Source organism: Choloepus didactylus, chromosome 4 (assembly GCF_015220235.1).
Source record: "Choloepus didactylus isolate mChoDid1 chromosome 4, mChoDid1.pri, whole genome shotgun sequence".
NCBI lineage: Eukaryota > Metazoa > Chordata > Mammalia > Pilosa > Megalonychidae > Choloepus > Choloepus didactylus.
Window position 1 is genome coordinate 140998155 of NC_051310.1, and position 25489 is coordinate 141023643.

Consider the following 25489-nt stretch of genomic DNA (forward strand, 5'->3'; position numbering starts at 1 on the left):
CAAACTCCAAATAGAATAAATCCAAATAAACCCACCCCAAGACATATTCTAATCAGACTGTCAAATACTGAAGAGAAGGAGCAAGTTCTGAAAGCAGCAAGAGAAAAGCAATTCACCACATACAAAGGCAACAACATAAGACTAAGTAGTGACTACTCAGCAGTCACCATGGAGGCAAGAAAGCAGTGGCGTGACATATTTAAAATTCTGAGGGAGAAAAATTTCCAACCAAGAATACTTTATCCACCAAAACTCTCCTTCAAATTTGAGGGAGAGCTTAAATTTTTCACAGACAAACAAATGCTGAGAGATCTTGCTAATAAAAGACCTGCCCTACTTCAGATACTAAAGGGAGCCCTACTGACAGAGAAACAAAGAAAGGAGAGAGAGATATAAAGAAATTTAACAGACATATATAGAACATTACATCCCAAATCACCAGGACACACATTCTTCTCTAGTGATCACGGATCCTTCTCCAGAATAGACCGTAGGCTGGGACATAAAACAAGCCTAAATAAATTAAAAAAAAAATGAATTTATTCAAAGCACATTCTCTGATCACAATGGAATGCAAATAGAAGTCAAAAACCATCAGAGACTTAGAAAATTCACAAACAATGGGAGGGTAAAAATGAGGGGGAGATGAAAACATTCCCAGATAATCAAAAGCTGAGGGACTTCATCACCAGTAGATCAGTCCTATAAGATATGCTAAAGGGAATTGAGCAGGCTGAAAGGAAGAGACACTAAACAATGACTGAAACCACATGAAGAAATAAAGATTTCCAGTAAAGATCACATGGTAAAAATAAATACCAATATTATTGTATTTTCGATTTGTAACTCCACTATTTACTTCCTACAGGATCTAAAATACATAAACTGTAATGACAAATCAGTGGTTTTGGACTCAATGTAAAATATGTAATTTTTGACAAGAACTACATAAAGGTGGGGGAATGGAGGAGTATAGGAACATAGTTTACGTATCCTATTGAAGTTAAGTTGGTATCAAAGAAAAACAAGATTGTTACAGATTTAAGAGGTTAAATTTAAGCTCCACGGTAAACACAAAGAAAGTATCAGAGAATATGACCATAGAGATGAAAAGTAGAGTATGGGTTACGGGAAGTGAGGGAAGGGGCAATGAGGAGTTAAGAAATGAGTGTAGGGTTTCTGTCTGGAGTGAAGGGAAATTTCTAATAATGGATGGTGGGAAGGTGATAGCATTACAACATTCTAAATGTGATTAATCCCACTAACGGAATGCTAGGGAGGGGCTGGAATGGGAAGATTTAGGCTGTGTATGTTTCCACAATTGAAAAAAAAAAAAAGAAAAAGTCTAAATAGATAATGACAATTAAATGCCAAGGATGATCCTGGATGGGATCTGAGGATGGAGGAGAGGAGGCTCAAAAGGACACAGCTGGGACATAAGAAAAAAAAAAAGGAAATATAGAATGTAACCTTTGTATCAATGTTGAATTTCTTGAACTTCTTAGCTGCGCTTAATGGGATTGCATAAAAGAATGTTCTTGTTCATGGAAAATGTATATGTGAATTATAGTGTTTGTTCAAGGATGTGTGCAGCTTGCTCTCATATGTTCAGAAGACAGAGCAATAGATGATGGATGATAGGGAGGGAGGGAGGGAAAGAAAGAAATGGTGTGACAGGATGTTAGGTGGATCGGAGTATTCGGGGAGGGGGGTCGGGGTATGCTAGAATTCTGTGTATGGGGTTTGTATTGTTTTTGCAACTGTTCCTGTCAAGTTTGAATTTATTTCAAAATAAAATTAAAAAACAAAACAAAATAAAACGTGGCTCTCACATTTCTCATCTAAAAAATGAAGGAAATAGATTCAAGATTACTGGTGAGATCCTGTCGAAGCTGTCATTTACTCGGAGTAAATTCAATTTACTCAATTGAATTCAATATTCATTCAATTAAAAAAAAAACAAAACATACACACAAATACACATATCAGATCTTGGGCCAGGTGATGATAAAAGCAACAGTGGTAAAAGAAACAGATACACTTAATTCCCTGCTCCAGTGAGGATGAGGTTAATGGTACGGAAGATGTTAAAAACTAATACAAAATACAAAATTCTAAGTGTGGTAAGTGCAATGAAGGAAAACTATATACATTTCACCAATCATCAAAATGTACTGAAAGCCAACCATGTACTAGGAACTATAAATACAAAAACACATGATAAAGTTACTGACTGCAAGGAGTTCTCAATTTAGCATGGATGGAAGTAAACAATTACAACAGAAAATGTTAAGGGATGATTTTCTGAAATAAGTGATACCAAAGTTAAGTCTTGAAGAACAAATAAGAATTAACCAAGTAAAGAAGGAGTACAGATTTATAATAAAATAAGTATGATAAAACATTAATTGTAAAATCTAGGTGATGTATATATGAGTGTTCTCTGTAAAATTCTTTCTGGTTTTCTATAGGCTTGAAAAATTTTTAAACAAAATGTTGGGGTGGGGAGGAGCAAAAGAATGAGGGACTAGCCTTCTAGATAGAGGGAACAGCATGTATGTTTGCTAGCTTGACAGCTCATATCTTGTTTGGGGAATAGTAAGCAATTCCACATGACACATGCATGAGAGTGGCAAGAAAGAAGGTTCGAGAAGTAAACAGGTGGTAAAAAATCATGAATACCAGCCATGCTAAAGTGTTTGGATTTTAACCTGAAGGCCACAGGATGCTTACTTGTACACATTCAATTGGAAATTATTTATAATGTTCTGTCTTCATATAGCTAATAAAGTTCTTGACTATTAAAAATATCACTGAAAACAGTCATCTATAAAACATTTGCACTACAGACTTACCTGAACCATTTCATTTCCACCTCTGAGGTCCTGAAGAGGACTCCTTGGGGGTTTCAAAATCTAGAGGTAATAGTTAGAATTATTCAAAAAAATCTGATAAAAATCTATTGGCAATCAATTTGTTTCAAGTTATAGCTTGACTAGAAAGGCACAGATGCTAAAATTCCTATGAAAACCTGTAAAATTCCTCAAATTCATACCACTCAGGGCTATACCTTATGGCAGGTTTAAATATTTGGTATGTATTCCCTTCTCCTTGCCTACCTCCCCAATTATTTTGGAGATCCACTCTGCCACTTTCATCCCATGTAGTCTGGGTGAAGCTCCCACCCCAACTCCATGCTAAAGCACTTATCTCGACCAATCTGCACATGATATCTCATGTCTGGTTCATATGAATAGGAAGTGAGATATGGTAGGTTTGTATAGGTTAGCATGAAATAGAGACACATCCCAAAGTAATTTGGGTGGAGAATAAAAATATATGCAGGGGACCCCTGAGGAGCTGGGGGAAAATAAGGAAGGGTTGGACTTCCTCACCTGGATTATTGCTGATGTTCTCACAAACATTGAGGACTGGCAGTTTCATGTGCCTCTATCATGGGACTTGCCCTTATGAGGCTCGTTACTGCAAAGGAGAGGCTAAACCTGCATATATATAATTGTGCCTAAGAGTCTCCCCCTGAGTGCCTCTTTGTTGCTCAGATGTGGCCTTCTCTCTCTAAGTAAGCCACCTCCTCAGGGGAACTCACTGCCCTCCCCCGCTACATGGGACCTGACTCCCAGGGGTGTAAATCTCCCTGGCAACACAAGATATGACTCCCAGGGATGAATCTGGACCCAGCATCTTGGGATCGAGAACATCTTCTTGACCAAAAGGGGGATGCAAAATGAAACGAAATAAAGTTTCAGTGGCTGAGACATTTCAAATGCAGTCAAGTGGACATTCTTACGCACTATATAGATAACACTTTTCAGGTTTTAATGTATTGGAATAGCTAGAAGTAAATACCTGAAACTATCAAACTCCAACCCAGTAGCCTTGACTCTTGAAGATGATTGTATAACAATGTAGATTACAAGGGGTGACAGTATGATTATGAAAACCTTGCAGATCACACTCCCTTTATCCAGTGTCATGGATGGATGAGTAGAAAAATGGAGACAAAAAACTAAATGAAAAATAGGGTAGGATGGGGGGGATGATTTGGGTGTTCTTTTTTACTTTTATTTTTTATTCTGATTCTGATTCTTTCTTGTGTAAGGAAAATGTTCAAAAACAGATTGGGGTAATGAAGGCATAACTACATGATGGTATTGTGAACAGCTGATTGTACACCATGGATGATTGTATGATATGTGAATATATTTCAATAAAACGGAATTTAATTTTAAAAAAAAAGTGGTTCAGGAATTGACCCATATCAGGATAATCAGGGCCAACATATTTAATGCTGAGTATTTTGTTTTTCTATCTTGAGGAAACACTATTCTTCATGTAGGGAATCCTAGATGCACTGCAATAATCCTGGAATCACAGGGAAAGCCTGTCTCATAAAGGAGATTACCCAGAGGAAGCAAGATCAGAGCAGGAAAAGAAAAAGAAAATCCTAGTGCTGGTGAAATTACTGGAACCTCTAGTCAATATATTGTGCCTAAAAGTATCCCTACCTTTGGATTTTTCAGTTACATAAGCTAAAAAACTTCTTGCTTAAATCAGTTTGGGTTGGATTATTTTGCATCTTGCAACAGCTCTGTATTAAGGTTAAATATATCTTTAAAACAGCTTTATTGAGGTATAATTTACATATCATAAAATTCACCATTTTAAGTGTTTAATCCAATGGTTTTTAGGAAATTTACAGAATTGTGTAACCAAGTTAAATATTTGAGTTTTTATCCGTAGGGCAATAGAAAGTCAGTTGGGATGGACTAGGAATGCCACAATCAAAATTACTAGAGTATATAGACATCATTCAATAAAAGCAAACAATTGTTCATTGTTTCTTACCGAGGAATGGCGTCTTCGAACAGGTCTCTCTATATTGTCACTGAAAGGCGAAAGGAACAAACTTTCATGTACACATCAGTAAAAGACTGGATTTCCAAAAGTCACCATTACAACACCCTTCACATGTTCTTATACTGTAATATAATATTATACTATTATACTTTCAATTTACTCTGAGAAGCAAAATTTCTATTACAAGACTTTAAGTTCAGAATTTATATTACAAGACTATGAATTCAGGAAGTCATAGTTTTAAAATACATACTGTATACTACGAGACTACCTTTTGAACAACAATGCACTACAACATAGCTTATCACATTTCAGAGGTATGATTATAAGATAAATGGGCTTTAAATCTAGCTCTGGACCAAGTACTGAAAATTCAAATGCTTATAGAGGCCAAGCAGATAATTTGGCAGATATTTTTTTAAAAGGGGAGTATTGAGACTGTAATGATCTGGAGATGCTAAAGGTTGCAGCCATTACTTCACTTCAGTTAGTTGTTGCCTAGCAAGAATATGAGTCCAGTGTGCCACACTTGATTTTTAAAGAAGAGCTGAAAACCTAATTGTTTAGTATCTTGAGATTTTTAAATTTTGGCAACTAATTCAAAAATTTTTAAATATTGTGTAGGCAAAAAACATTATTTCTGTAGACTGCAAAGAGATCAGCAGTTTGTGATGCCAATCTTAGACAAATCATTTCATTTCCCTGGGCCTCAATTTCCTCATCTTTAAATTGAAAGATGAGAGGTAGCCTCTAAAGTCCCCTTTAATCTTATGTTTCTACAAAGATATAGCAAGAAACCAAAGTTTGGTTTCTTTTCCCTGGAACATAATGAAAAAAGATTTCAGGGATTACTGATAGGTCTTACTAGTTTGAAAATTATCCTTCTTTGATAAAGAGCATAACATTTTTTTAGCTTCATTGAATGAACGTACCTTTCTTCATTAGGCTCTGAACACACCCTATCCATTTTTGAAGAAAACGTTTTCTGTAACAAATATACAATATTAAAAAAAAGGTGACAAAGGAGGAAAAGAAAATATAATCTATAAAGAGATTAAGAGCCCAGTTGTGACTTCAGGGTTACTTTTTGAGAGAAGACCAAACAAAAGAAGGAAAAAAACACACTATGGGCTATAGAACATGAGAAATTTTAAGATATTTAAAGCACTCGGTTATAATTAATACCTTTGGAAAATTCTCATGTTGAGATAAAATCAGGCACTGATGCTCTGATTGGGATGGTATGGACTTTGCTGGTTCATACCAAAAAATTTGGCCTGGTTTATAAAAGCTGATGAATTACACAATAATTCAGTCCCAAAATGGAGGTCAATTAGTTATCAAAACACAATGGATTTGCATTATATATATATATATATATATATATATATATATATATATATATAATGAAAACTCAACTACAAGACTCAGTAAAAAAATTTTAAGACATAAAAATAACATTCTAAATAGTGAGCTGATTATGCTTGAAATTACATTCAATGAGTTTTTGGCCTAGGAAGAGTAAGAAATAAGCAGCATAACCTTAGTTCCTACCTACATCTCAAAATATAAACATCTTACCCCAAAATTTGATGTCTAAAGATACACTTTTCTTGTAACCTGGTCCTAAATGTTTCATCTGATGCTCAACAGAATAAACAGGGAACTTGTTCCAACCCTGGAAGAAAACTAGCTGGATTTACAGAGAGGTGGTATATCAGATTTCAGCATACCTTCCCTACAATGCTTTGCAAGTAAAAGTTTAACTAAACTTGATTTTCATTTTATGCATTGAGTTTAGAACCTTACCCCTGGCTAAGATGTCAGAAAACAGAATAGCTAGAGATTTTGACTCACCTATATCATCAACATTTCCACCACACATTAAATTAATAACATATAAAAATGGTAGAACCAATATTCTTACCTTTAGCAGTAAAATAAATGGGTACCTAAGAGATATTTTATTTTATTGGCTTTCATCATACATAGCAAAAGCCAAATTAGTAGACAATACTTCATAATGAACCTAAACTGAAATATAATATACTGAAATATAATATATAATACTTCATAATGAACATGAATGACATAAAACTGCTTATTTTTTAGTATCACTGTATCTAATTAGCTGCCAATGTAGATGATGCCCATCTTCTGGGATTTAATCTGTGACCTCCTTTTGTCCATCACTTCCTCTAGATGTTTTATTCTTCAGGTTTCATTTACCTCCTGTTCACAGGTAACACCCATATGTACTTAAAATAATCTTTAATTTTTTTTATTTTGGCTTTTATATTTTTGAAGTTCTATATGTATATAATATAGTCAATTCTACAAGATTGGTTATAAAAAACAGCAGCTTCCCCACACTGCAAATTTGTCTTTCCTACAATTATTTTTGTATTTGCCTCATTAACCTAGATAAGTTATTTGTATTGCTACTTTTAAATTTTTCTAGTCTCAGGCATTAAACTGTCTTTCCGCTATGGGAGATGAAAATTAAGCTCTATCTGCAACTACCTCCATCACACAAAATCAGAAAAACAGTGTAAGAAAGGAAAGATTATGAGCCATGCTCACTCACTACCATAAAATAAAAATTCTAAATAAAATATTAGCAAAGAGAATCCAGCAATTTGTTAAAAAGAAAAAAAAAAAGAAACATGGTCAAGTAGGTTTTATTACAGAAATATGAAATTGGTTTTAACGTTAGAAAATCAACTTTATAATACAACCTTGTAATTTACCATACTGACAGAAAAAATCATATGATCATCTCAACTGATGAAGAAAGGCATGACGAACTTTAACGTCGATTTGTGTTAAAAACAAAACAAAACAAAACAAAAACAGCAAACTAGGAATAGAAGATAAATTTCTTAATCTAACAAACAGTATCTATAACAAACAACAAATAACAACTTAATAGTTAAACTTTCAACTTTCCCTCTGAGATCAGAAATAAAACAAAGATGACAGCTAGTTCCACTTCTGTTCAATCCATCACTGAGTCTTAGTAGTTCTATTTCCAATATAAATCCCAAATTCATTCACTTCTATTTTCAGTGCCACCACCATAGTTCAAGACAACATTATCTCTCATGTGCAACACTCCAATAGTCTCCTCACTTGGCTCCTGCTTTCATTCTCATTCCTCTTCAGTCCTTTCTCCACACAACAGACAGTTATCTTTCTAACATATAAATTATATTTAAGACATTCCTCTACTTAAAACCTTTCAGTGATTTCCCATGATACTGAGAATAAACTCTTCACCTACAAAGCCCTACAAGATCTGGTCCCTGCTTGCCACATAGTGTCCTTTGATATAGGCACTAGACCAGTGCTGTCTAATAAGGTACCTATTTAAATTTAAATTAACTAAAATGAAATAAAATTTAAAATTCAGTTCCTCAGAAACAATAGACACGTTTCAAGTGCTCAATAGCCACATGTGGCTAATGGTCACTGTCTTGGGCAGTGCAGACAAAAACAAAAAACAAAAAAAAAACACTTCCATTATCAGAGAAAGTTCTATTGGACAGCACTATCTTACTATCAATACCTAGTGTCAGTATTTTCCATAGTCTTATTTAGCATCAAACGTATCATTAATACTACTACTTCAAACATTTTTACTTGAGTTACATCTGTCATCTTTTAAACATTTCCAGCCATTCACACAGCAAGGATTACACTGTTTTGAACCCAACCTACAATTACCAAAACCTTACAATACATTAACCCCCATTTCTGTAAATCATACCTTCAAGTTCCACCTCAAATGCCACCTTCCCCATGAAGCCTTTTTCAAGTCTTTAGTTGCCAAAAGCATCAAATAAACTCTCCCTTCTCTCTGCTCCCATGCTTTGGGATGTCCTATACTCCTTTACCTTTAGTCTTGTATTACAGCTAGTTGGGTATATTAATTACTTCGCTTTCTGGATTGTAAACTCCTCTAAGGTAGGGACGTACGTATTACTCTCTGAATCAGCCACTCTCAGCCCTTGCACAAAACAAGGAACCCAATAAATATCTGAGAAATTGGACTGATCCAGTGAAAATTTCCATTTTAATATCTACGGTAAGTTTCTGCTTTGGTCATTATCCATATCCCTTATCAAAGTTAAAGCCTAATAAAGCCTAATGTTGAAAATTCCCATCGGTAATACTCCCCCCCCCCAAACTCTAGTATTGAGATAAAGCCAGCAAGAAAAGGGGAGGGCTTTAATTCTGAATACAGACAGAGGGAGATTTTTTTAAAAAACTAATTTGTGGCTTACTAACATTGGCTTTATTTGTTAATGCTACGACAGCTGCAGAAAATGGAAATCTGCTAAACACTTGGATCAGACAGAACACTGTAAATAAACCATGACGAACCAAGAGTTATAAAATCACTTATGGCTATTCTTTCATTTATAGCTAAGAAAAGATTGAGTCAGAAATACGAACAATCCCCCGGGAAGAGAGGCTGGGTGCAAGAAAGAGCCCGGGAGCAGGCGGGCCGGGGCGCGGCGAGGGCGATGGGCAGGCAATCCCAAGCGGCCGGAAGAGCCCAGGTGTGTGTGGAGAAGTGCTAGGAAAAAGGGAAGCGGCACAGTGTGCAGCCGAGGGGACCAACGAAAGAGACAGCAAAGGGTGCGAGGGAGCCTACTGTGGGCCCAGCATTTCGGAAGCCGCCTGGCTACGGGAGCGTCCCCCACCTCTAGCGGGGTCTTCAGAGAGCTCAAAGAAGACCCAAAGCCTACCCAGGAGCCCAAGACCAAAGGGTCTTTCCTCTTACCCGCCGCGGCCCACCTACTTGAAAATTGTCTTCAGACTCGTTCGCGATCCGCGCGCTCCTAGCGAAGGCAGCTCACAGCCGCCTCTCCTCGTCACCTGACAACGCCCGGATAGCCTCAGTAAAGTATTCAAATCTAACCGCCTACTAACACGCATGCGCAAAGCCGCTCTATGCGTCGGCTCCGCCTCTTGGGTTCCGGAAAAACCCTATTCCTCAGAGTTTTAAACTTCTTTTCCAGTTTGTATGCTGATTTTCTTTCCCTAGAGTTTATCTCATTTTCTACTCAGTTTTCCTTTGCCTCTCCCCATTGCAGACTCCCACTTCATGGGAGCGGCCATCTTCTGTTGATTGCCTGTTATAGAAATGGTCCAGGTTCTTTGCTTCCGTACAAAATGGTGACCTGCATAATATTACGTCACATCCCCCTAGTATTACCCTGTATAGCTACCAGGAAAGAATCATTTCGAGGGACGAGGTGGCCGAGTGGTTAAGGCGATGGACTGCTAATCCATTGTGCTCTGCACGCGTGGGTTCGAATCCCATCCTCGTCGCAAGTGGTCGTCGTTTTTCTTTTGCCCTCACATTTGACCGGATAAATGTACCTGCAGAGTAGAAGCTGTTGAACTTTCCAGCCATGATTTAGTAGTCAATTTATTCTAGCACCATTAATCTCGGTTTTGAGAAATTTGAGAGCCAGCTTTTGAAACATTCTCATTTCACAGATAAAGAAAAGGGAGGAAAAGAGACGTTGTCTAGGAATCGGAAACTGCTGGGTTTAATTTCTTTTTGTATGTAGTAAACAATGCATGGAATTCCACCATTATCACCATTCCTGTAGGTCCCAATGCTGAAGAAACCTAGCTACTGACTGAGGGGCTCTTACCCCGGTTTTTATTGTTGTTGATGTTTCTTTTTTTATTCCGGAGTTTTTAATACCTGTCCTGATTACGAAATACCAGGTTTCTCTTCGAAAGCTACTGCCGGGAACAGAGCGTTCAGGTTTGTCTTCCAGCCCGTATCAAGCTTTAGGTGCTCATGAGATGTGTGCATTGGGAAGGATTTAAAAGATATTGACATTTCCATCACCCCAAACAGAAACTCAGTACTAATTAAGCATTTTTTGGTAACGATGGCGGTGATGGTGGCACATTTTGAAAGTAATTAACACTACTGCATTGTATATGTGGAAGTGGTTAAAATGAGAAATTTTAGGTTATATGTTACCAAAATAAAAAATACTTTTAAAGCATAGAACTGTACAATCCAGTGAACTCTAATGTAAATTATGGACTATAATTAATAGTATAATTGTAATATTGTTTTATCAATTCTAACAAAACTACCACACTAATGCAAAGTTTTAATAATAGGGAAAACTTTGTGGGGAAGGTGGGAGGTATATTAGAAATCTGTTCTTTCTGCATGATTTTTCTATAAACCTACAACTTATCCAATTAAAAAAAAAAGTTGTTGACAATGTGTGGAATCTTAGTAGTATCTTGTGACAGTTTGGATATATTATGTCCCCCAAAAAGCCTATGGATCACACTCACTTTATCCAGTGTATGAATGGATGAGCAGAAAAATGGGGACAAAAAAACTAAATGAAAAATAAGGTGGGGGGGGTATTTTGGGTGTTCTTCTTTACTTTTATTTTTTATTCTTATTTTCACTTTTTCTGGTATAAGAAAAATGTTTGAAAAATAGATTGGGTTGATGAATGCACAACTATATCATGGTATGGTGAACAGTTGATTGTATACTTTGAATGATTGTATGGTAAGTGAATATATCTCAATAAAATTGAATAAAAAAATGTCTCTGTAAGTTGCAGCAGCAGGCTCCTTCTGTCTGAGTTCTTATATAGGGTTCTAGTAAAGTAATCAAGGCCCATGCTGAATGGATGTGGCTACGCCTCCATGGAAATTATCTAATCAGAGTTATCACCTCAGTTGGGTGGGTCGCACCTCCATGGAAACAACCTAATCCAAAGATTCCAACTTAATCAACACTAATATGTCTGCCCCCACAAGGTTGCATCAAAGAACATGGCTTTTTCTGGGGGACATAATATATCCAAACTGGCACAGGGTCCTTAGCAGAAGATGCCAGATGATGATGCTTCTGGAGACCATGGGAACGCTGCCAGTCTTGGTGCCATCAACCCTGCCTGCAGTATCTCCTCTCTTCCACAGTCCATGGGGCCCTCAGAGGAGCCCTTCACCACCTATCTGATGAGAAGATCCCCATTCTTGAGAAGGAGTATTCTTGTTTTAGCTTTCATAAACTCAGAGCTTTCACGGGACCAGGCTTTCACCTACTTGGATCCAGGAAACATCAAATCTGATTTGCAGTCTGGAGCAGTGGTTGGATTTAAGTTGCTCAGGGCCCTTCTATTGGCCACTATTTGGGGCTCCTGCTCTAGCACCTTGCAGCTTGACTGGGAGTGTTTACTGGGCTGCATCTTGCTGAAGTGTGTCACCAACAGTATCACAAGGCCCCACGAATTATACTATGGCTGGTGGTGGAATTAGCCATCATTGGATTAGATATGCAAGAAGTAATTGGCTAAGCCATTGTCATCGATCTCCTGTCTATGGGAAGTTTCCTCTATGGGGTGGAGTTCTCATCACCACTGCAGACACTTTTCTATTTCTCTTTTTGGACAAATATGGCTTGCGGAAACTAGGCATTTTTTGGATTTCTCCTCACCATTATGGCCTTCACATTTGGATATGAGTATGTTAGAGTGAAACCTGACCAGAGCCATGTGCTCAAGGACATATTTGTGCCATCCTGTTCAGACTGTCACACCCCACAGATCGAGCAGGCTGTGGGCATCATGGGAGCTGTCATCATGCCACACAACATGTATTTGCATTCTGCCTTAGTCAAGTACAGACAAGTTAACTGGGCCAATAAGCAGGAAGTTTGAGAAGCCAGTTAAGTACTTTTTCACTGAATCCTGCACTGCTGTCTTTGTTTCCTTCATCATCAACATCTTTGTTGTCTCAGTCTTGGCCGAAGCACTTTTTACAAAGACCAACGATCAAGTAGTTGCAATCTATAAAAACCAGCAGCTGTCCCCATACCCATCTCTTTCCTGACAATAACTCAACACTGTTGACATCTACAAAGGGGGAGTTGTGCTGGGATATCACTTTGGGCCTGCAGCACTCTGCATCTGGGCAGTGGGGATCTGGCTGCAGGACAGAGCCCCTCCATGACAGGAACTTATTCTGGCCGTTTGTCATGGAGGATTCCTGAATCTAAAATGGTCATGCTTTGCCCAAGTGATTCTGACTCAATGAATTGCCATCATCCTCACTCTACTTGTTGCTGTCTTCCAAGACATAAAAGCATCTGATGGGGATGAATGACTTCCTAAATATGCTGCAGAGCTTGCAGCTTCCCTTTGCTCTCATACCCATCCTCACATTTACCAGCTTGTGGCCGGTAATGAGTGACTTTGCCAATGGAATAGGCTGGAGGATTGCAGGCGGAATCTTGGTCCTCATCATCTGTTCTGTCAACATGTACTTTATAGTGGTTTATGTCCAGGATCTAGGGCATGTGGTGTTGTATGAGGTGGCAGCTGTGGTCAGCATGGCTTATCTGGGCTTTGTTTTCTACTGGGGCTGACAGTGTTGATTGCACTGGGCATGTCTTTCCTGGACTGTGGGCACACGGTAAGTATCTCTAAAGTCCTGCTGACTGAAGAAGCCACCCATGGCTATACTAAGTAGACACTGGATCATTCTGTCTGTCCTCCAGAGGTAGCCATCAAGACAGTGTGTTTTTATGGTTTACTGTGTGAACATAGCTAAAAGTAGGTGCTGTTGCACAGAATGCATTTTAGGACTCAACTGTTTGTTGGGCAAGACTTTGTTTTTCATACATAGTTGAAAATGGAATATTTTTTTCTTCCTGATCTCCCAGCCTGGGAACTGATTAGGCAGGACCTTTAAAAAGCTGATATTTGCTACTATCATCCCAACACTAAATTCTTAAGTAGCTGTCCAAGGCCCAGCTTGTTTTAATCTTTTTTTTAAATTTAATTTTATTGAGTTTGTACCTGTACCATACAATTATCCAAAGATCCAAAGTGCACAATCACTTGCCCACAGTACCATTATACAGCTGTGTATCCACAATTTTTAGAACATTTTCATTACTCCAGAAAATAAATAAAGACAAAAAAAGAAAACTCAAATCCACCCATACTCCTAACCACCCCTCCTCCAATATTCACTCATAGTATTGGTATAGTACATTTGTTAGTTGATGAAAGGATATTAAAATACTATTAACTGTGTACATAGTTTGCAATAGGTATATTTTTTCCCTATGTACCCCTCTATTATTAACTTCAAGTTATAGTGTCATACATTTGTTCTAGTTCATGAAAGAAATTTCTAATATTTGTACAGGTAATCACGGACATTGTCCACCACAAGATTCACTGTTTTACACATTCCCATCTGTATTAGTTAGGGTTCTCTGGGGAAACAGAATCAACAAGAGATATCTATAAATATAAGATTTTATAAAAGTGTCTCATGCAACTGTGTGTATGCACAAGTCCAGATTCTGTAGGGCCAGCAGCAAACTGGCAACTCCAATGAAGATGTTTGATGAACTCCTCAGGCAACAAAATGGCAACTTCGATGAACGTGTTCAATGAACTCCTCAAGAATGGACTGGCAACTCTGATGAACTCCTCAGGAAATGCTTCACTTTTTAGCCAAAGAAGAAGTGAAGTGAACCAGCCACAGATGTCCTTGCAGTAATGGTTAGGCCAGTGCTTGCTTGACCAGACACCTGGGTACTATCACCTGGCCAAGTTGACATATGGACCTAACCATCACACCATCTTTTAACCTCCAACTTGTTTTAATCTTTTGAGAGATAATCTTCTGTGCATGCTTCTCACCTAGACTATATGATAAAAAAAACAACAACAATAACAGAATCATGAATGACAATTCCCCTAACTGTTCCTCCTCATATCCACCCCTTTCCCCCACCACTATTCCCCAAACTCTGAAGGTAACAGGGGCTGACATCTTAAGCTGTCATCTGACTGCACTGGGTAAGGGCCACATTTACAAAAAAATCTTTGTAAAGACGGTACAGTAACTTACCTTTGCCCTGAGTCTTGATGGGTCCAGTCAGTCTCTGAGTCACAAACATTTAGGAACCCAGATAAAAGCTGCTGGTATTATTTTTTAATGTTATATTTAAGACTTAAAATGATGGAAAATTTCTTTCAGTTCAACGGCATTTCATAATACTATGTGGGTAGTATTTCACAAGTGTTAAAACATTCCAATACATTATTCCATTTGATCCTCACAGAGAAAGTGTATTTCAACTAGTATTCTGGGTACAATAAACAATGTTTAGAACTTAAGTCTCAATGTGCATGCACAAAATGTGCATGACATTTTTGTCAGTGTGTTTGTGTGGAATATTTAAAGATATACAATTGTACTTTATGTAAATTGGAACTTGTTCTTAAATGTGACGTGAAATAATTGTGCTGCTACAGCCATACTGGGGGTTCACGGCAGTAGGGAAGAGCTGCGGTTTGGCTCCTGTGAGGTTCTGCTAATGGTGTAGGGGGTGGGTACAACTGTGTTTTTAATGATCATTTAACAATAAGTAAACTTGGTTTTTAATTAAATTTTTTTTTCTTTTTCAAAAAAAAAAAAAAAAGCCAATCTATTTCTGGCATTTTTGCATGACAGCAGCTCTAGGAAACTGGAATATATTGGAAGCCAGAGAATGAAGACCTGAAACGTGGTTATCCCAGAGGAGAGGAAGATGTGATACTTGTGATTAAATTCAAGATTTAATCAGAGAGGGAAGAACAGTAAGCAGAAACAGAATGGAGAGATTCCCCTCTTGAAAGGTCATCAGACAGATTCATTTAACTTACATTTAACAACCTTTATTTCTCCAGTCACCACATCGCTTTTACCTCACCATAACTCTGTGATTATGATAGATAATTTTAGTATTCCATTTTACAGATGAGGAAACTGAAAGATTAATTTGCTCAAGGTTATTCAGCTCCTAAATTACAGAAAGGACAGTGGAATCCAAGTCTGCAGGACTCTGATGGCTCTTCAGTATCCTATACCGTGCTAGTGATAAACACACAACTTACCAATCCCCTTGCGGTTGTGAGGCTGTCTGCACCGCACGGGCTCCTCCCTGGAACTCTGCCCTTGGCATATACAGAAGCAAGGTTGCAGCACTGCTGGTGGAAGGTGTGACCCCTGCTCTCCAGCTCCATTAGCTCCTCTTTCTTAGATCCAAGTCCCTGGGAGTGTTGAGACCTCCCCGGGATGAAGGTTTTGGATGCCCGGAACACCAGTCTTCGGTCTTGCTCGCTAATCCATCCTCCACCCTGCTCTTAGGAAAGGTTTCTATCTGGGTTCTGCCCCCTTCCATTGATAGAATTCAGAGGGTTATTTGGTCGGGGGAAAATATTGCTTATTTATTTTCGCTAATCTCGAATTGAAAGTTAGCATTTCCTTCAATAAAAGTTGAAGTGATGTAAGTCATGTAAAATATGTGGTGCCTACATGGGGCATGACTCCCAGGGATGAGCCTGGCCTTGGCATCGTGGGACTGACAATGCCTTCTTGACCAAAAGGGGAGAAGAAATGGAACAAAATAAGGTTTCAGTGGCTAAGAGATTTCAAATAGAGTCGAGGGGTCATTCTGGAGGTTACTCTTATGCAAGCTTCAGCCAGATATTGCAAATCGCCACAGTATGCCAAGCCCCAACCAAGAGTATTCCTGGAAACCCAGGGCTCTATCTATAACTCTATAAAAGTTTTACTTACTATGTTTATTTTTCAGAAACAAAACCTCCAGATTGTCCCTATGCCCGATAAGCCCTGAAATTTAGAAGTACTATTCTCTCCCAGAACATGAACCAGTTGCATTTCACTACCCCATAATCTTGACACCCATTTTCAACATGAAGAAGTTAGAATGGTCATTGCCCAAATATTTCTAAAGATTGAGACAATGATCAAATGAGAGGGAGGAGTTATGACAGAGAAGTTAGGATTCAATAAATGATTATGACTACTGAATCATTATATAGACATTTATTCTTAGTTTCTAGTGTATTAGAACAGTCAGAAGGAAATAACTGAAATTGTAATGCATACTATACATTGAAATTTGCTCTATAACTACTTGTCAAACTGTACTTTGAAATTATCACCTTTCTGCATATGTTATATTCCACAATTAAAAATGTTAAAAAATAATAGGGGAAACTGTGCAAGGGGAAGAGGGGGTATATGGGAACTCTGTACTTTCTGCATAGTTCTTATGTAAACCTAAAACTGCTCTAAAAACTAAGGTCTATTAAAAATTTTTTTAAATAAAATAAATGTGTGGTGCCTGTAGATTATAAATACTGGATAACTAAAGGTTTGTCGCCAATAGAAATCACAGATTTTTTTATATCACATCACCATTATTGCTTTAAGCTCAACACCACCTCAAAATTATGGGAGTTATTAGATCTACCATTAGATCTTGTAATGTTACGCATTTGTGAAGAAGTATATATATTTTTATATCACAGATAAAAAAATATTTGATAACTGTATTCCAACATAATTGGTTGCTTTTGTATTCCAGCATACTTAACTTTATGCATTTAAAAACAGTATTCTGAGAAGGGGTCCACAGACTTTGCCAGACTGCCAAAAAGGTCCATGTCACAAAAAAGGTTAGCAGCCCCTGAGGGACAGTTCTAAAGCACTCTGGAGATACTGACTCACCTTTCCCTGGATTAGTCCCTGCTTTCTCTCCCCAGTACCTTTGCAAATGCTGTCCCTGCTCCTTTCCCTGGAACATGTCCCTTCCCTGCCCCTGTCCCCTCCCATTTCCCATGCAGCATCTGCCTGGCTGGCTCCTGCTCCTCCTTCAGATCTCAGTTTGGATGTCTTCCTCATCAAAAGCCTCACCTAAACTTCTGAGCCTGTAGCTCCGTCTTACATTTCCCTCAACTAGCCCCTGCAATCTCTCTTGCTTGGCCTTTGCACACTTCCTAGATGCTCCTGTAGCCCCCTGGATTTCCCTCAGAACTTGCCAGGCAGTATTTACATTGCCCATTAGTGCAGCAACTCTCTAGAGATTGGCGGTGGTAGCCATTGTGGCTGCCAGGGCTGATGCATCATTTTCCTGAATTTTGCCTACTTATTGCAGTTATGAATTCCTTTGGAAAACTGATAAGCCCTGTCAATGTGCCTGGACTCCACCAAACAAAACAACAACAACAACAACAACAACAACAACAACAAAAAAAACAAGGTGGGTGGGAAAATCTTCCACTGTAGAAGTACTGAAAATGCAAAGCACGGAAAGAGTTTAGAGGGAAAAAGAGAAAAAGTGTTTTGGAAGCTTACTTTCCTCAGTTCTTTACCAGTTTTCATGCTTAGTGGTTTTCTTGCGGTTTCTTTGCAATGAGCTTTTTATGACAGGCCCAGTTTTTTGCATTTCTATTGATCTACTGATTATAAGAACTATGCTTACTTTCCTTTTTTCTAAGGGAATCAAAAGAATCAACAATGTGCCAGTTAATTTGAAAGCCCAGGGGAAAAAAAAAGTACTTGGAAGTAGTAATAAAAAAAGAAATTTTTAAGAAGCTAAGGCAGTAAAAATGTTAAGAGGTGCCATCTACTGGAGCATTGCAACTGCAGGACTTGAACAGTGTAAGTATTTCTACAGAAATGATTACTACTTTTTTTTCACTTTCAGTTTTGAAATAATTCCAAATTTACAGGATAGTTACAAAAATAATACTAAACTCACACAGAGAACCCCCACACAACCTCCACCCAGATATCCAAATCCACCAACTTTCAACATTTTGCCATGTCGTACTATCTATCCATCTACCTATCCATCTGTCTGACCGCCCGTCCGTCCGTCTGTCCATCCATCTGTCTGTCTGTCCGTCCATCCATCCATCCATCTATCTATCTATCTATCTATTTTCTGAACATTTGAGTGTAGGTTTTAGACATTGTGCTCCTTAAACACTTAATACTTCTATATACATATCCTTAGAACACAAGTATTCACTTATACAACCACCTTAAGTACAGTTATCAAGTTCAAGCAATTTAACATTGATATAAAGATTACAGTCTATATTTCAGTTTTTTCTTATGTCCCAATAATGTCCTTTTGAGCCTTTCTCCTCTATTATTAGTTCCAGTCCAGGATCATGTATTGCATTTAGTGCCATTGTCATTCTCTTTTTTTAAATTTTTATTTTAGTAACATATATTCATCATAAAACTTCCCCCTTTACCACATTCAGATATATAATTCAGTGCTATTAATTACATTCACAGTGTTGTGCTACCATCACCATCATTCATTACCAAAGTGTTTCCATCACCCCAAACAGAATTTCTGTACCAATCTGTATTAACTTTCTATTCCTTATCCCCACTCCAGCCCCTGGTAATGTGTATTCTAGTTTCTGACTCTATGAATTTTCTTATTCTAATTATTTCATATCAGTGAGATCATACAATATTTGTCCTTTTGTGTCTGACTTATTTCTGGCAACATGATGTCTTCAAGGTTCATCCACATTGCTGCAATGTATCCAAACTTTGTTCCTTTTCACAATTGCATAATATTCCATTATATGTATACACCATGTTTTGCTTATTCATTCATCTGTTAATGGACACAACCATCTAATGATGGTTTCTTCCATCTTTTAGCAATTGTGAACCATGCTACTAAGAACATCAGTGGGCAAATATCATTTCAAGTCCCTGCTTTTGATTCTGAGTAAATACCTAGAAGTGGGATAGCTGGGTCATATGGTAATTCTATATTTAATTTTCTGTGAAACCACCAAACTGTTTCCACAGTGGTTATACCATTTTACATTCCCACCAACAATGAATAAGTGTTCCTATTTCTCCACATCCTCTCCAACCCTTGTTCTTTCCTTCTTTTTTTTTTTTAATACTAGCCATTCTAATAGGTATGAAATGGTATCTCATTGTGGTTTTGATCTGTATTTCCCTAATGGCTAATGATGTTGAGCATCTGTTCATGTGTGTTTTGGCCATCTATGTATCTTCTTTTGAGGAATGTCAACTCAAGTCTTTCATCCAGTTTATAATTGAGTTGTTTGTCTTTTGTTGTGAGTTGTAGGATTTCTTTATATATTCTGGATATTAAACCCTTATCAGATATGTGGCTCCCAAATATTTTCTCCCATTCTGTAGCCTGGTTGTCTCTGAACTTTCATGATGAAATACTTTGATGCACAAAAGTTTTTAATTTTGATGAGGTCTCATTTATCTATTTTTTTCTTTTGTTGCTTGTGGTTTGGGTATAAAGTCTAAGAAACCATTGACTAACACAAGGTCCTAAAGATGCCTCTCTACATTTTCTTCTAAGAGTTTTATAGTCTTCATTCTCATATTTAGGTCTTTGATCTGTTTGTGAGTTAATTGTTGTATGTGGTGTGAGATGGGGATCCCTTTTTATTATTTTGCATATGGATATTCAGTTTCACCAGCACCCTATGTTCAAGAGACTATTCTTTTCCAATTGAGTGGACTTGGCAGCCTTGTCAAAAATCAACTGGCAATAGATATGAGGGTCTATTTCTGAATCCTCAATTTGATTCCATTGGTCTATATGTCTGTCTTTGTGCCAGTACCATGCTGTTTTGACAACTGTAGCTTTGTAATAAGTTTAAAAATCAGGAAGTATGAGTCCTCCTACTTCATTCTTGTTTTTAAAGATGTTTTTGGCTCTTTGGGGCCCTAACACTTCCAAATAAATTTAATAATTGGCTTTTCTATTTCTGCAAAGAAGACTGTTGGAATTTTGATTGGGATTGCATCAAATCTGTAAATTGCTTTGGGTAGAATTGACTTCTTAACAATATTTAGTCTTCCAATTGATGAGCATGGAATGTCCTTCCATTTATTTAGATCTTTTAAAATTTATTTTAGCAATGTTTTGTAGTTTTCCATGTATAAGTCCTTTACATCCTTGGTTAAATTTATTCCTAGATTTCTGATTCTTTTAGTTGCTTTGTAAATGAAATTTTTTTCAGTAGTATAGAAACACTACTGATTTTTGGATGTTGATCTTGTACTCTTGCTGAATTTGTTTATCAGCTCTAGTAGCTTTGATGTAGATTTTTCAGGATGCTTGCTACTTTGGAATATCCCCATTACCCCCCAAAATTCAAGAACAAGCCACAGCCAAAGGAAGCCATTCTCCATCAACACCTGGTTTCTTCATCAGGGGTATTATCCTGTACTATTGCAAGACCCTTCAACCACAGGAGGACCACAAGAAAAAATCACTGCACAACCAAATGCATTACCAAGATATTCCAGATCTTTTACTACTTCAGTGCCAGTAATGTGTCTTCATTCTCCCAGGTCCAGCTTCAGGAAGACCCATTCTATCGCAAGAGTGAGATGCTCTAGAAGAACTGGACAGTGTTCAATTGGTGATTGTTTGCAGCCCAGACAGGCCCTTATGTGTTAGCAGCCCTTATGTGAAGGAAGAATTGAAATCCTGCGATTCTGGTGTGCGTACATTTTGTTTCTTAACTCTTGCAAGAGAAATCCAGATCCCAGGATCCAAGACTTGCAAAGATTGATTTTTGGGAGGCAGGCAATGATGGAAATGAGTTTAGCCTGTTCCTTAACATTTGGAAGTGTAGCCGCACTGTAGAACTACCTCTGGGAAAACAGCCATGACAAGGCCTGGAGAGCTTGAAGGGTGCATCCATGCATTCTTTTCTGAGTCAGCAACCCTAACAGAAACATTTTTCTTTGCTCGAATCATGCCTTCAGCTACGTGCTTTCACGTGCAAACATCCACCTTGCTATAACAGCTTCTGGAAATGTCTACATGTGAAAACTTAAATAACTTCTTCATGTTGATCAGTAGAGTGAAAACTGAAATCCGGTTCTGTAGTAAACTTGCTTAGAAAAGCCAAAATGAATACTTAATCACAAAGAGACTAGGGGAAATGGAAATAACACTTGATGGTGTATCCCATGCTATATATCTTCTGCTAAGACAGTGATGGATAGTTAGCCAACAACAACCCGTTACACCTTTCCTTCTCATCACATTGAGGAGGAGCAATGCCCGAGAAGGTCTTATTTTACATATGAAATCTCCAGAATGAAGTAAGACTGGGTCAAACACATCTCTAATGGGCTGAAGTTAATGCATGATGGCAAGAACTGAGGCTATGACAAACGATGCCATGGAGTTAGAAGCAGTAATTCCTGTTTTGGCTGTGATACTATGGTCTAGTAACTTTTTCATATTTCCCTTTGAGCTAAATAAAAATCATTGACAGAGCACATTTCCCCTCCTCTGGCTTTCCCAAAGATTCTAACTTTCTTGAATATACTTATCTGAATATTTTGATTTATTTTTATTAATTCTAGATCAAACTCCTTCAGTAATGCCCAATAGGTTACTGATGGATAAATGAAGGCTGCGTTTATTCTGAACTTTGATGGTGTTCCAGTTTGCCAATGCTGCTGTTACGCAAAATACCAGAAATGGGTTGGTTTTTATAAAGGGGGTTTATTTGGTTACAAAGTTAGAGATCTACAGTCATAAAAGTGTCCAAACCAAGGCATAAACATGAGTATACCTTCACTGAAGAAAGGCCCTTGACATCTGGAAAACCTCTGTTAGCTCGGAAGGCACGGGTCTGGCATCTGCTCGCTCTTAGGTTGCGTTTCAAAAAAGGTGTTCTTGTGACAGTGTGACTGTGAAAACCTTGTGGATCGCACTCCCTTTATCCAGTGTATGGATGGATGAGTAGAAAAATGGGGACAAAACCTAAATGAAAAATATGGTGGGATGGGGGTGGTGATTTGGGAGTTCTTTTTTTATTTTTATTTTTTGTTCTTATTCTGATTCTTTCTGGTGTAAGGTGTTCAAAAATAGATTGAGGTGATGAATGCACAACTATAAGATGATACCGTGAACAGTTGATTGTACACCATGGATGATTGTATGGTATGTGAGTATATCTCAATAAAACTGAATTTAAAAAAAAAAAAAAAGATGTTCTCCAAAGTGTCTCTGCATCAGCTTCTTGTGGCAAACTCTGGGCTAGTATCTCCAAAGCGTCAGCAAAAGTCTGCTTTCAATGGCCATCTCCAAAATGTCTCCTTTAGCTGCAGCAACACTGAGTTCCTTCTGTCTGAGTTCTTACAGGGCTCCGGTAAACTAACCAAGGATGGGTGGGGCCACACCTCTATAGAAATAATCTAATCAAAGGTATTACCCACAGTTTGGTGGATCACAGCTTCATGAAAACAACCTAATCCAAAATTCCAACCTAATCAACACTAATACATCTGCCCCCACAAGACTGCATTAAGGAATATGGCATTTTGGGGGATATAATACATCTGCCCCCACAAGATTGCCTTAAGGAATATGGCATTTTGGGGGACATAATACATCCAAACCAGCACAGACGGCATACCTAGTGATTAAATCAGACCATTAAAAAAGACCAAGTCATCTCAATTATCAAGTTTCTAATTTTTAAATTCTTGGGTGACACAGAAATTCGATACCTGAAAAAAATCTTGTTAGCTTTTAAAAAATGAAATAGCTCTTTGACAATGGTTTCTGAGTGCTCACACAAGGATCACATCCAATCCTGTCTCCTTTCAATGAGTAACAGTAAACATTTTGGTATAATTTAGAAAGTAACAGAGGCAGACTTTATTTCAGTCTGATGCATGATACAAGACTTTAAAATTCTTAATCCTTACAATTTTGCCTCAAGTCTTACTCTGGAAGATTTAGCATTTAAGATAAGATATAAGACTTTTCTTTTTTAATTTTTAACCTACCTTAAGTTCAACATTTGGGGTGTTGGAAAATTTACAAGGGAAAAGAACCCGAATAACTGCATTATTTATGTTTCTTTGAATTACTGAAGTATTTTCAAGAACTTTATGTCTAGATACCATGGTAATGAAGTGTTAGCAAATTTAAGGCACAAAGCTGGCTTTGTATTTGAGGACATGCTAGACCTAGAAAACCAAAGCCATGAGCTGCATTTAGATCCCTCAGTTCTTCCATGATAAACAAGCAGTATTTGAATCTACTAATGCATATTAAAGTGGTTAGTCACATTTGCAAATTATTATATATCGCATATCAGTATAGTCTCCAAAATACCAGGTATAAGTTCTCTTTTCCATCCCTGGTGAAATAGACCTCTGGCCTAGGCCCTTGGGAGTAGTATGCCACAATTATGTGGACAGCAAACAAACCTTAGGAGTTGTGGAGTGGGAGACTGAAGAAGAGAGTCACTATTTCAGAGAAAACCCAAGGGGAACAAAAATGAGGAAATGGGGGGTGTGTATGGGAACACTGTACTTTCTGCATGATTTTTCTGTAAACCTATAACTGCTCTAAAAATAGTTTTTAATGAGGAAAGAGACCTTTTAACATTTTTTATTTAAAATATTTTTGAAAGATGTATATACAATGATACAATATATACATATATATTAGGTATGTGCAGTTTAAAGAACAATAATAAAACAATACCTTGTGCACACCACTCAGCGTAAGAAACAGAAGACTACCAGCACCTTTGAAGCTTTCTAAGTGCCTCTCCTGCTAGCATCCTCCAGAAGTAACCTCCAGAGGTAGCCACTTTCCTGAATTTCATGTTTATCACCCTCTTACTGTTTGCTACCAAATGTGTATGTATATTTCCCTAAAAAAAAATGTGTTTTTGTCTGTTTTTGAATTCTATAAAAATAGGATCATACTGTATATATTCATCTATGGCTATTCCATATTGTTTTAAGTTTTATCCATATAATTCTAATTCATTCATTTTCACTGCTGTTTAGCATACATTGTTTGAATATGCAATTAGGTATCCATTCTCTTATCGATGGATATTTTGGTTGTCTCCAGTTTTTTGCTATTATAAGTATGCTGCTGTGAACCTTCTTATACATGTCTCCTGGTGTACATGTGCAAGTATTTTTCCAGAGTATTCAGCTAGAAGTGGAATCACTGGTTATATGCCTGTTCAACTTCACTGAGCAATTCCTAACTGTTTTGATGCGGTGAAGGCTGATGTAAATGTTGCAGTTTTGGATACATTGATGAGCTTCAAATGAAAGGAAAAGAAGAGAGTACAGAGGGTTTGGAGAGGGAGAAAACAATAATTGTAATCATAGAAAACATTGTTTACCATGTGCAAGGCAGTATTTTAAGCAGAATGAGTGCCTTGGTGGTCACACCCTTGATTGCAGTAACTCACTCATTCCAAACCTGGTTACATTTATCAAGCTGGTCTGCTTCCATCTTTAGTTTTCAATAATCCTGTGTTCTAGAAAACCCTCAGTCCTGAGGATCAGTGACCCAAACCCGAATAAGGCTCTGAAAAGAGCCCATTTTCTCTAAGGCCTTTGGACACAAGATTGACCCAAGCAAACCTAGGTCATCCATTGAGATATGCAGACATTACAGGAAACCCATGGTTCCAGCCCACAAGGAACCAAAGCCAACCTTGGAAATGAAGCCGCCTGAACAGCAGTTTCAGTCACTGCATTTAGCTGCCTCTGCTTCTCATACTGCTGGAAGGAATATAAATTGGTATAACCGTTTTGGAGGACAGTTTGATGTTACCTATCAATCAGTATTTATTTATTTATTTATTTATTTATTTTTTGTCGGGAAGTTTATTTCTTTATTTTTGTTTTTACTTAGCTTCTC

At 37.6% G+C, this 25489-nt stretch overlaps 1 protein-coding gene, 1 non-coding gene and 1 pseudogene across 6 annotated transcripts in view; 2 read left to right on the top strand and 1 right to left on the bottom strand.

Annotated features, from left to right (window-relative positions):
* The window catches only part of KNL1 (kinetochore scaffold 1), a 91184-nt gene extending 81238 nt beyond the window's left edge, over positions 1-9946 (bottom strand). For 3 of the 5 annotated variants that reach the window (XM_037834301.1, XM_037834304.1, XM_037834300.1), the window contains exons 1-3: positions 9686-9946; positions 4867-4906; positions 2856-2915 (exon numbers count right to left, since the gene is read on the bottom strand). In XM_037834301.1, coding sequence (XP_037690229.1) covers positions 2856-2915; positions 4867-4906; positions 9686-9822 — 237 coding nt within the window. In that variant the 5' untranslated portion in view covers positions 9823-9946. Of the gene's footprint in view, positions 1-2855; positions 2916-4866; positions 4907-5810; positions 5864-9685 lie in introns of all 5 variants that reach the window. The other 2 variants (XM_037834303.1, XM_037834302.1) reach the window with 1 other exon arrangement.
* A 190-nt stretch (positions 9947-10136) lies between these two features.
* On the top strand, positions 10137-10218 carry TRNAS-GCU. The gene has a single exon. It is a non-coding gene; the product is annotated as a tRNA-Ser (tRNA).
* A 1554-nt stretch (positions 10219-11772) lies between these two features.
* On the top strand, positions 11773-13413 carry LOC119533379 (annotated as a pseudogene).
* Positions 13414-25489: the final 12076 nt, after the last annotated feature.